The 12557-nt window shown below is 40.4% G+C and overlaps 1 protein-coding gene across 25 annotated transcripts in view; it reads right to left on the bottom strand.

Annotated features, from left to right (window-relative positions):
- The window catches only part of CTBP2 (C-terminal binding protein 2), a 226210-nt gene that overhangs the window by 88383 nt on the left and 125270 nt on the right, over positions 1-12557 (bottom strand). For all 25 annotated transcript variants that reach the window (XR_010589509.1, XR_010589510.1, XR_010589513.1 and 22 more), the window contains one exon: positions 12249-12407. Coding sequence is in view for 15 of the 25 variants with exons in the window: in XM_065553541.1 (XP_065409613.1) it covers positions 12249-12306 (58 nt within the window). In the remaining 10 variants the exon portion in view is untranslated. The remainder of the gene's footprint in view (positions 1-12248; positions 12408-12557) is intronic.

Raw genomic sequence — 12557 nt, 5'->3', positions numbered from 1 at the left:
GATAAAGAAATGCTGTGAAAGTCAAAAGTGTGGTGGAGTGCTCAGTAATAATGTCTGTGTTCCTGCTTTATAGGAGCCAGCAAACTAACATTTTAGGCCCTGATCCTGGCAACACTTCTGCATACGATTGAATTTAAACACATGAACAGTCCCATTGACTTCAATGGATCTCCACAAGTGCTTGAAGTTAAGCACGTGTGTGTTTGTACAGGATCAGGGCTTTAGTGAAAAGTCACCAACTTTTCCACAACACTAAGTTAAAGAAATTCTTGTGTCCTCACTAGAGAGTGTATTTCTATTATATTTACTTTAACAGCTGCTGAGTAGGAATTCCAGCAGCCTTTCAGTCTAAACTATCATCTCCCTGAAAACCCTCTGCTTAGCCCAACCATGTCTGCTCTGCCCTCTCTCTACCTTCTCTGTTAAGGTGGACACAGAGTATTTGCTCAATGAACACAAATGAGAGCACAGATGTGACCGTGACAGCCAGCATGAAATATGATGGGGGGAAAAAAACAAAAAAGTTAAATTCCCCACTGCACCAGGAAATGAGTAAGAAATATTTTAAATGAAATACTGATAGAGGCAGAGAGCTCTTTTGTTTTTCTTTTTGCACTCTTAAAAACAGTTCCTAGTTCTGTAGCTATTTATAAAATAAGATCCCTGCAACAGTCACCAACAGAGGACTTTATGGAGCAACGTACTGATCCAACATAACTAATCTGATATAACAGAGTACCTGGAAAAGAGCAATTCACAAATATTGACATTCCTAATGCAAGGGTGAGACTGAGGAATGTGTTTTACATGCAGCCCATTTTATTGTACCTTATCTTTGAATTTTACAGATATATTAGGAATATTGCAACATGGAACAAAAGCAAAATAATTACCATGCTATGAAATGCTTTTGTCTTTGTGAACCCGTGAAAAAAATGCACAATTAGAGTTTAAAACAATGGTTTTCAATTCAACAGTGACATAATCGGCATGTGTTCTGCTATGATACGGCAACTGCAAAAATAGACTTTTTTTTTTAATGTGATGGGTGACTCTGTCATCTAAAATCCCCTCATCTAAAATTGAAGGGGTGAAGATCAAATTTGTGTAAGTCAATGGGGTCTGAGAATGGTAAATGTCTAGCTCTACACAGTGCTAGAAAATTCAGTTTTGTATCTGGGAGAGAAGAAAGCCTGGATTATATTCTCTTACTTACTTTAGAAAACAGACTATTAAATCTGCAAATGCTAGAGAGTCTACTGTTGCCTCAATGTGTATGTAGAATTCCTATCAGTCATGGGCAGCAGGTGAAGCCCCTCTTTGGGGTGGCTAGCCCCTGGCTCCGCGCCTTCTCCCGTGCCACCTCCCATGGCCAGAGCCCCGAGACCCTCTTCCCCACCCTCCCCCCACGGCTGGAGCCACAAGTCCCCCCCCCCCCCCCACAGTGCCCTCCCTCCCGGGCCACAAGAGTCCCGGCCTGGCTGAAGCCCTGAGCACTCCCCATCTTGGCTGGAGGAGCCCCGGGCTGGTCAAAGCTGCGCCATGCCTCCCTCCCCGGACCCAACCCGCGCAGGGGAAAAGCATCTGTTAAGACGCTTTTGATATGCCCCATGCAGGTTTGGGGCAACTGAGGTGGTGGTATTTGCCCCCTCAGCTGCCCCGGAACCTGCATGGGGCATAATAAAACAAAAACTTCACCGCCGAACCCCACAACTGGGGGAGGGAGAGGTGGTCCAGTGGCCGTGGCAGTGCTGGGGGAGGCGGAGCCTCCCCATGCCTATTATACCCGCCACCCATGCTATCAGTGTAAGTGGAAAGCCCCTTGAAAGGGAATGTGCATAGTGGTTAGGGCAGGGATTACATATCAGGACTCCTGGGTTCTATTCCTGGCTCTGCCATTGACTCACTGTGACACCTTGGTTAACTTTACTTAACTTCTCTGATCTCAGATTACCCATTTATAAAGTGGGGTATCATAATACGTACCTACTTCACTCTGATGTTGTGAAGATATTAATTCATTAATGTTCTTAACATGTTTTGAGTTCCCTGGATAAGACGCAGAGTAAGAGTAATATTATAGCCCTCTGAATGTCTGCCCTTCTACTGAAAATGCATCATTGTGCATAATGATTGCTGAAGCTTAGGTAGCCCTTTATTGCTTCCTCTGTTTGCACCTCCTCAAGAGGCATTGATGAGGTGGAGTTAAACATTTTCTGGTCTATAGTGGATACAAAAGGGGAAAAGGGAATGACATGCACTGTAAATACCACATAAAGAACATAGTTTAAATAAAAATCTAGAGGTGGGTGGGTGGGAGTGTGCGTGATAATCCCTAGGAAGTCATTGTATTTGCTGAAATTTGGCTTTGCAAAAAGCTCTCACACAGTGGCAACAAAGCACACAGCACAGATAGGCTTTATAGCAGCTTCTCTCTAAATTAGATAAGTACAAAGAGAAAATTAGCAGGATTGTACAGGAATCATTTTCAATAATCAAAGGAATAAGAACAGCATCTGAAAGCACTCAGCTCTTGGAGTTGTGCCACGTGCTTTTACGAATTTCCAAACCAAAAGTGTGGATGCTTAAGAAGTTCAACAAAACACTCCAAAGAAAACCCAAATACCAAGTTGGTGCATTACAACAAAAACTCTCAAGATTAGCTGAACACTAAGCAGTCGCAGCCCCATGTAACTCTAGATTCTGGTCACTTTAGAAGCAAAAAACAAAAGCTTATGTATATTTGCAACTCAACCTCCCTGAAATTGGGATATACATTTATTGAAAACTCTGGATCACATATTCCCATGGCTTGTGCACTGAAAACTGTAGGAACTCACTTTAAAAAAATCCTGCCTCTAAATGCTATACACAAGCTAAAATCTTCAACTTAGTTATGCTGCCATTCCAGTTTACTACACAAAAATGGCCCCATGCACATGAAAAGCATATTCCAAAAAAAGAAAAAGGAATGTGTGGTCTGAACATATGTAGGAGAAACCAAAGCAAACCAAACCAAAGTACATGCCAAAAAACAAAGGCAGTTACTGCAGAAAACTAGTTCTAAGTGACTAATGCCATTCTGAGCAACAATAATTTGCTAATAACCCACAAAAACCCAGATATCTCTGTGGTACTATACAAAGATAGCAGTCGATTTCTAAAGCGTATCAGATCCACCTGCAATGGTGTGCATCTGCATTACCTGCATCTGTGGTTGAAAAGTGTTTGGAAGTGTTCTCTGCACATTATTTTTCTCATCCCATTATAGCAGACCCTGTATCTGCAGATCACTTTAAAAAAATCATACTATTTACTTTTTTTGTACTGTGGAACCCACGAAGACATGCAGCTAATAAATGTAAGTAATCCACAACTTTATTATTGTAATCCTTGATAGGGTTGCCAATTTTGGTTGGACATATTCCTAGAGGTTTTATCACGACATAATCTTTAATTAAAGATTAATCTTTAATTCCTGGAGACTCCCGGGCAATCCTGGAGGTTGGCAACCCCAACCTTGACTTCTTGCCACCCAACTTCCTTCCTTTATTTTTGCCTGGTGTGATTATACCTTCAATTAGCCAATAAGTGCTCTGTGGCAGGCTGCGTACACAGGACACTAGAGATGCTGAACAAAGAAACAACAATCTCTCTAATGGGTGTTTCTAGACACTCTCACTGCACCTATTCCAACCTTCTATTATTTCATAGGGCTGAGTACCATGAAAAGCATTAATTTATGCTGCTCAGTTCTGTAGTAAATATTTGCAGATCATAGAAACTTCCAAAGCTTCTTATTGCAAATGGGAACCTATGGCTCCTGGCCACTCAACCTGGCTTTCAGGGTAAATACCTCTGCCAGAAGCCATAACAGCTGTATGTATATACTGAGCTGCTGTAGTGCAAAGACAGAGCAGCATTCTGACACGCAGGATCTTCTCACTATTCAAGAGGGGCTGACAAAAACTGGTTCTGAATATCCCTGTTGGGAATATTTGGAAGATTCCTAGAATACCGAACAGGACTACTATAGAGACCCTAAAATGCGAGATGGCTTTTCCTAAGATGTCAAGTATTTTACAGACATGACCATCAGCTAGGAAGAGATTTAAACAGGCAATAGATTTTGCAAGAAGCAGCAATCCACCAGGGGAATAAAGCCCTTTGGTGACTGGGAGTCCCACCGGGAAAACCAGCATATATCGTTTTTTTGGAAGATAGCCCCACTTTGCCTGCACTTCATGCATACACAGAATAATTACTCCAGTATTGGGCTGCAGTAACTTCCTAGGAAGATGTTCAATGCAGTACTTCACGGAACTGGAAAAATCCACCTAAAGCTGCCTTTGAATAACAAGTTCTAGGATTAAAGCCTCCAAGTTTTATGCCAAGTTTAGAAAAGTGCAGCAGAGACCCATTATCTATGAAGCAGGTTTCGATTTAGCATGGGCTTGTAAGATCTGGCAAAGAATGAGGATTTACTGTTGAAGATAAAGATGGAATTCCGATTAACAGGAACATGAGAATCTAGAATGCACTCAGAGACATGAAAACTAAAAACCTAGCTGTAAACACTACCTTGAAATCTTGAAATAAGATTTACAACCAGGCTTCAACCAAGCAAAATTTTTGCATTCAAATATTTAAAATATTGCTTACAAAACAATTAACAGAAAAATATTGTGCAACTCTTGCACCAGCTAAGGGTTAACATTTTTTTTTTTTTTTTTTACTCCTACGCCAAAAACGCATATACTTTCAGGAACTACAAAAAAATTAATCAATCCGGATGCTGAATAGTAATCTGGCATGCATGGTTCATTGGGCATGTCCCTCAAATATTCACAAGGATCTAATCTGGGAATGGTCTTTAAAAATCCTTTGGAAATCACATCAAGCATCTTGTATCCAAAACTGGGTATTAGACCCTGAGGTCAAAATTCATCATGATATTAAAAGAATTTGGGAGTAGTATTTAAATATCATCTGTAATGAAAAGGCTTGGAATTATATCTGTCCCACAAACTAGAATCTTAAATGAATATGTTTTAGAATTCTGACCTCTGCCATGCATGCCTGGGCCGCCAAATAAATAAATAATAATAATAATAATAATGAAGGACGTATTACTGGATTCCTGACCAGATTAAAAGGTGGAATCTCAGGAGACTTTTTTTTTTTATGGTGATACTCAAGAGCTACAGGACCCGTTTCCCAAGTTTTGGAATTCTTCACAGGTAAAAGAATATTGGGAGAAATATACTTGCAAATATAAATTATTTATTAATAGATGTTTTAGATCAGCGGGTCTCAAACTTCATTGCAGCATGGCCCCCTTCTGACAACAAAAATTACTACACGACACCAGGAGGGGGGACTGAAGGCCAAGCCCTGCTACCCTGGGAGGGGTGGTGGTAGAAGGGGGGGAAGAGTGGGCAAAGCTGCCCCAGGGCTTCTGCCCTGGGTGGGGGGGCACGTAACCTTAGCCCCTCTGCTCAGGACTGAAGCCCTGGGGTTTCGGCCCCAGGCAGTGGGGCTCAGGCTTCAGTTTCAGCCCCGGGCAATGGGGCTCTGGCTTTGGTTTCAGCCCTGGGCCCCAGCAAGTCTAACACCAGCCCTGGCAACTCCATTAAAATGGGGTTGCAACCCACTTTGGAGTCCCGACCCACAGTTTGAGAACCCGTGTTTTAGATTAATAGATTTTAACGTCAGAAGGTACCATCAGAGCATCGAGTCTGACCTTAAGGAAGATATCCATATTACAATATCCTTTTGCCTACTGGAAAACAGATACATGCTTCTTGGACGTCCAGAGGGAGCAACAGGAGTGTAATGTGACCAGATTCTCAAAATAAAACAACAGGACACATGTCACTTGGGGTCATGAAAGAGGAAGAAGGGGTGACAGCTTAATACATGGGCAGGACCACGCCAAACTGAGGGCAGAAGAGAGAGAGGAAGTTACACTGAGTCTCCATCACCCCATGCATGAGAATAATAAATCTACTGACTATTTGTTCTTCTCAGGGGAATAAACACTTTCAACAAATGAGGCTCCTTAAACTACATCTCATGACTATCATTGCACTTGTGGCTAACGGTGCATTTGTCCACTTTTAGTTTCATTTTATCACTTCTCTGCTCTCCTCCTTCCCAGCAGAGACTAGAGAGAATGGCCTCCCAGAAGTCTCAGCAGCACCTCCTGCTGGAGAAGTGAAAGTGTGCTGCTGTACATAAACAGGACACTTTGGAGTCCTGTTTTAAAGACTATAAATCTTTGGGGGAGATCACTGGGAAAAAAAATACAACCAGGATATCTGGTCAATTAATAAAAGTGTTTCGAGGAATGTAATTGCCAAGGAGGAATTACTAAGACACTGGAAATACATCTCCATCTGTACTGCTGGAATGGACCTAGCCCTGTCAGAAGCTGCTTCTTGTGAGAAAACTGTCTTCCAAGCACTGGATGAAACCAATGTTTTCATGCTATATGGGATACTTCTTTAAACTTCTTGGAGTTAACTTTAACATAGGGGGCCAAATTCATCCATAGTATAACTCTACTGAAGTCAAATCGCTACACCAATGGAAATTTTGGTCTCATGCACACATAAATCGGGCAGGTTTTGGCATGTGAGCTACAGATAGATAGTTTTCTTTTTAAGCTAAGAACAGGATATATTGGAGACTTAAAAAAAACTTAATTAAATTAATACTGTTAAGCTAGCGGTCTATACTGAAGTGTCAGTGGGAAACTAACAAGCAACCCCACTCAAGTGTAATGCAACAAGAGTTCATACTCAGTGCTAGAAATTACTGTTGTAGCACTTACATATATTACCTGTGTTCATGGGTACTGAAAAATATACTTGTAAAAGAAAGCTATATAATGTGTTTCCCTGCAACTTTACTCTAGTGTGACCAGATGTCCAACTGCTTTCAAAATACCAGGTACATTTTGTAGAGATGGGCTCAAGCCTGAAACTCTGAATCCAGATTCAAACTTCTCCAAAATTCAGGGTGATCACATTCAAGGTGTTAGTGATGAGTAAGGATATATATCGTTCAGAGCGGCCATTGAGAATAGATCATTTTCAAGCACATATGCCTATGGCTGACATGAAGCTGAAAAATTAACATAGTACACCTCAGATGAGTCCACTTATTGATAGTTGATAGAATAGGTTGCTGACTACACTACAGGTTGCATAGTCTGAAGTACAGAGGTGGAAAAATCATAGTTGCTATGTTATCTTATTAATATATAAACTGAATAAATGGAAAAATTATCAAAGCTGAAAATGAAGCCTATGGTATAGAAGTAGTTAACGATAATGGCTACCCAAAGGTGCTAATGAAGCCATAACAGTTGTTACATGGAGTCTTGATTTTTAGACTGGGGGAAATGGAGTAACAACAAGGCTAAATTGCAGATTAGACAAATATAAAGCTACAACAGGTGTGGGTTAAGAAGTAAAGACAGAAGACAGAGATCTTTATTTTGAGTTATGGGCAGCTAACAAAAGCACCATGGGCAAAGTTGTTCTACTTTCAATAGCAGGCTGAGTTAGATAACCAATACAAAAAAAGCTGCACATGGAATTCATGCAAGTTGCACCAGTATTCCTATCTATACTCTTAGGGCTCAATTAATTTGTCTTACACTTTACCAAAGAAAACCAACAAGATTTTTTTGTTTGTTTTTTTAGTTATTTGTACAGCTTGTTTCATGTGTAACTCACATTCTAAATTTTGTCATGCAGTTTTCCCCCGTGCCACAACTTGGGTGATGTAACACAAGTAAGCAAAGGTGCATAAAATACACATAGAGGCTTGAACAAGAACCAACACCACCACATTCCTTAATGCTGTAAAAATGACTGCACATCTGTCTCATTTGGAACATGCACAATAGCTTATTCACAAGCCAAGAAATGTTCATTTATACCTATGGGAAAGTTTGACTCAACATGGTGAGAGGACTTAGCTTAACCTACATTTATGAACCCACTGTGGTTGCCGTGAACTTTGTTCATCCACGTGAACTCCCTGCACAGGATTTATGTCAACTTTTTTTTGTTGTATCTGAAGACCCACAAACTTCATTGGACCCTACATACACTGATTGCAGGGATCCCCCAAGAATCTGGACACCTTGTTAATGTCCACGATGCCTTTTCACCACACAGATATTTCACAGCACTACTGGAATCTACGTTCATCATTATGGATACCAACAACACAAGGAGTAATAAGCTTCAAGGAAAGGCCTTTGTGAAAAATGTGAGTGAGTTAGAAAGTAATGTAATGTATAGACCAGTGAACTTCAGATGGTTATACTGGAACAGGTCAGCAAATCAGGAGGAACCAATCATTAAGCAAAATGTTAAGGGGAGTTTGCCAGAATCTCAGTTGGTGTAAATCAACATAGACTAAGTTTAACAGCTGAGAATCTGCAAAACTTTTTATTTGCCTCCATTAATTTCTCTCTCTTTCCCCAAGGTGAAACTTGGTAAGCTACTTCCTAAAAAGTCTGATGGTTTTATGTCTTTTGAGAGGCAAAAACAAAACAAATATAGTTTTATAGGGGAGGGAGAAAAAACCTCTCTACAATGAATTATACTCAAGAAACAAAAGCCAACTCAAATCTATTAATAGACTGCTTCCCTATTTATTCTAAATGAGTAATTTTTAGCCAGTATTGGCAAATGTATCAATACTTGATATAATCTCTAATGCATTGTTTCTCTTTGAATGACCATTTGTGATAAAAATTTCCTGACATAAACAGGAATTTATTTCTTAACAGTAAACAAACAAAAACCATCTATTTAGTTGACCTACAGGCTGTTTATTAGTCCCAATGCAGATCTGAATAATTAAATGCCTTATGTTGTGAGCTCCTCAGAGCAGAAGTTGTCTTTAATGAGGTCTTGCTATCAGACAATGGACACTACTGTAAACAAACAAAAAGCTTCCTGACCCAGGAGCAAGAGAATTTCCCCTTTTTTCATTCAGGAATTTTAACTTGTATTTTCTTGCTCCAGTCTGGAAGTCCTAGTGTTGCTTTTCACATGAATGGCAACCAAATCCATCAGGGCAGGTAAGACTAAAGTAGAGAGAACCACTTTCTGCACTGCTTGTAACTCTAGGAAGTTGTTCCGATGAGCTTCCACGTTTTCTCTGACCAGAATGGATTTTTTCAACAGGGCTAGATTCACAAAGTGACCGATAGAGGTGGTGATGGTGGTGGTGCCAGTGGCAACTTCCCTATAACCTTTAGCCCAGTGGTTAGATCACTCATCTAGGATGTGGGAAACCCAGGTGGAGAAGAGATTTGAATACTGGTCTCCCACATCTGAGGAGCATGCTCAAACTACTGAGCTATGGGATATTCTGGTGTTAGTCTCTCTAAATGTCTCCTGTGGAAGCTGCCCCACTTCCTTTATTTGTCTGCTATTGTAGCCTCCCCTACACCAATAATTCCATATAATATTCAAAGACACCAAGACAAAACCAGGCAAAGTAAAATGCCTGCTTTTTCAATTTATGCTTTCATAGCAGCTGGAATGGCCAGTGGTCAGGGATTTATTACCCCCCAGTCCAACCTGCCCACAATAAGATCTTTCCACAAAAAAATAGCCTTCAGCAAAGCCAATGTGGTGTATGATAAATCCTACAACCCTACGGGCTAGTCTCCACAGAAAAGTTAGATTGACTGAGTTGGGCAGGGGATGTGAAAAGTTCACTCCCCTGAGAGATGCAGTTAAGCCAACCTAACCCCTGGTGTAGACAGGACTACTTCTGTTGACCTAGCTACCGCCTCTCGGGGAGGTGGATTAACTACAGACGCTGGAGAAGTCCTCTGGTCACTGTAGTGCATGTCTACACTGAGGCACTACCGCGGCACAGCTGCAGCTATGCTGCCAAAATGTTTTAAGTGTAGATCTAGCCTAAGACTCTGGAAAATTATTTTTCAGGATTATTTCTACAATGGTAATTACAGTCAATCCTAACCTGTTACCTATAAACATTTTGGGAGTCACACACAACATGACATGCTGCAGCTCTACAACAGTAAATCCCATCAACTTAATTCAAATCACAAATGAAGTTAGTGAATGGCAAATGTGCTTTTTTCAAAAGTTATTTTACAGATTAAAAAAAGATTTTAGCCAAGAAAGAACAAAAAGCTCAAATCAGTTGTTCAGAGGAAAATAATCTAAACTTCAATCACATCTAATGTTCTGTTAGCAGGTTTGTCCTATGATCCTTTTGAGTTTCTTGTTCACTCAGCAACCAGATCTGATAGTAAACATCAAACTGGAAAGGCTGCTTTTGAAAATCCCAACTCTGCCAATATAAGTCTTTTAAGTCAGGTTCAAAGTCATTTTTCTAAGATAAGATAGAACACTACACCTGAGTGTTTATGGCATTCAAATGGATAGATATGTAACTCTTTGCTGCCATATATTCTGGCCACTGTCAACACCTTCCTTCCTCCCCCCCCCCCCCCCCCCCCGACAGCTCCCCGCATTACAAAGGCAATATGCTCTGGGGCAGAGTTAAGGCAGATTAACCCAGTTTTGATTGGGTTAATTAAACTGACAGGTGGAATGGCGTTTACATTTTTCTATATTACATGATTAAATGAAGAACTCATTTTTCAATTTCGTGCTCTCTGCATTGAGCTTGAAATGCAGCCCTATCTGATGAATAATACCGCTTCCTGAGAGATATCAGTATCAACGTGTGTTTCATGTACGGGTTGTATATCCAAGGAGATCACTAGGATCACCCCACTCAATTAATGGTTAAATAATTCATGGCAAGCTTAAAATGATAGCAAAGGAGTTGTATTTAATTACTGCTGTATCAAGAAAAACACAGTCCATAACCATTAGAGCAAAACATGTAGGAACTCAGTTTTGCCTTCAGTTGTGCAACCTGAGGGGTCTTATATGTTCTGCTGAAAATTGTTATAAAATGTGTTTCTTGGAATCATAAAACTTCAGTGGGAGTTGTGTGCCCACATCCAAGAGCACATTTTTACCTGGGAGCATTTAACATAATACTTTTAAGTGTGCCCCTACAAGCCATTGTCCATAAAAGTTGAAACCATCTACCCGGACAGATTCTCCCTTTAAACATAGGTAATCACTCAGCTGACAAGATTTAAGCTACAGCTGCTTAAATGACACTTTGTTCCTTTTTTGCTACAGCTTGTAAAATTTTTATGAGATGGCCGCCAGCTCTCATCAGAGAAGTATCAGCGAGCACATTGGAAAGTCTAAGGTTGTCTGGCACCACTTGACTTTTCTTCTAAGTAAATAAAAGTAGTTTACGCCATCTGAAGCTGCAGCAGAGATACATTAACTACTGGCTGTCATTCTGTTGTGACACTGAACAAAATGCAGCAAAGTAAAGGAAAAACCTACCTGGGCTAATGCACCCAAACACATGCTATGAATACAGAATGGATCTACAAACAAATTTGTCTTGGCATCACACATTTGCTAATGAAGGAAAAACTGTTTGTCTAATATTCTGTCCAATACATTCAGTTACATTTCAACAACAAATACAGTTAACACATATAGAAAATGTCAACGTTGCTGAAGAGCTGAATTTATTGTAGCCTGAGGAATGTAGGAGTAAGTGTGTCTCCAGAAAATCTCGGTTGTTTAAATTGCCATTTAAACCATAAACTGGTTTCAGAGTGCCTATCATAACTGACATTGCTCAAAATGCGTTCAAAATGCTAAGCTAGATAGCGTGGCATTGCCATGAGTGTGTGGACAAGAGAGGTAGTTGTTTTGCATCCAGTAATCTCTCTCACATAGTCTGGGGCACCAGCACTGGTGTGACTTAGTGAGGGAACGCTGGGAAGAGCTACCCCCTACTCATTTCCATTTGGGATTTAGATCATTAACTTCCACATGGGCTCACAGGACAGCACTTTTAACAAAGCAGTCACTGTAAAGCAATGTAAATACAAAGGAGAGCCAACCTCTTGATATGGCAACATCTAGACTACAGATAAGAGTGCCATTCCACTATAAATTACTAAGCAATGCAAAAGAGATGACCAGTAAGCCAAAGTCCTATCATTTGCAGGTCACTTTCAAAACAGGAACAGGTGTTTCACTTACAAACACCAATGCTAACCATAGTTCAGCAATTCTACTTTCTTTTGAAGAATCTATGCGATTTCATTAGAAATATTGGATTATGCTCAGTCTTACCTTCACAAATTCTGTCCAATCGCTGTCGTTTGACTTTGTGTTTATCCACAAGTGCCATTCTTTACTGTATTTTGTAACTTTCTGATTCAAAAAGCAAAGCAGTCCTCCAAAACTCAGGAAAATTCACAGGAGTCTGAGTGCATAACGGCACTATAAACCCTGAAACAAGGAAAAAGAATCCTTACATTTAGGACCCTTGGTGCAAAGGATGACAACAGTCTATGCTTGACATTACTGTGGACTTTCTGAAATGAAAGTTACAAACTGAATACTTTCTACCCATGTTCTCAAGGAGCAACAATGTACAAG

Source organism: Chrysemys picta, chromosome 7 (assembly GCF_011386835.1).
Source record: "Chrysemys picta bellii isolate R12L10 chromosome 7, ASM1138683v2, whole genome shotgun sequence".
Classification (NCBI taxonomy): domain Eukaryota; kingdom Metazoa; phylum Chordata; order Testudines; family Emydidae; genus Chrysemys; species Chrysemys picta.
This window is presented reverse-complemented; position numbering and strand designations above follow the sequence as displayed.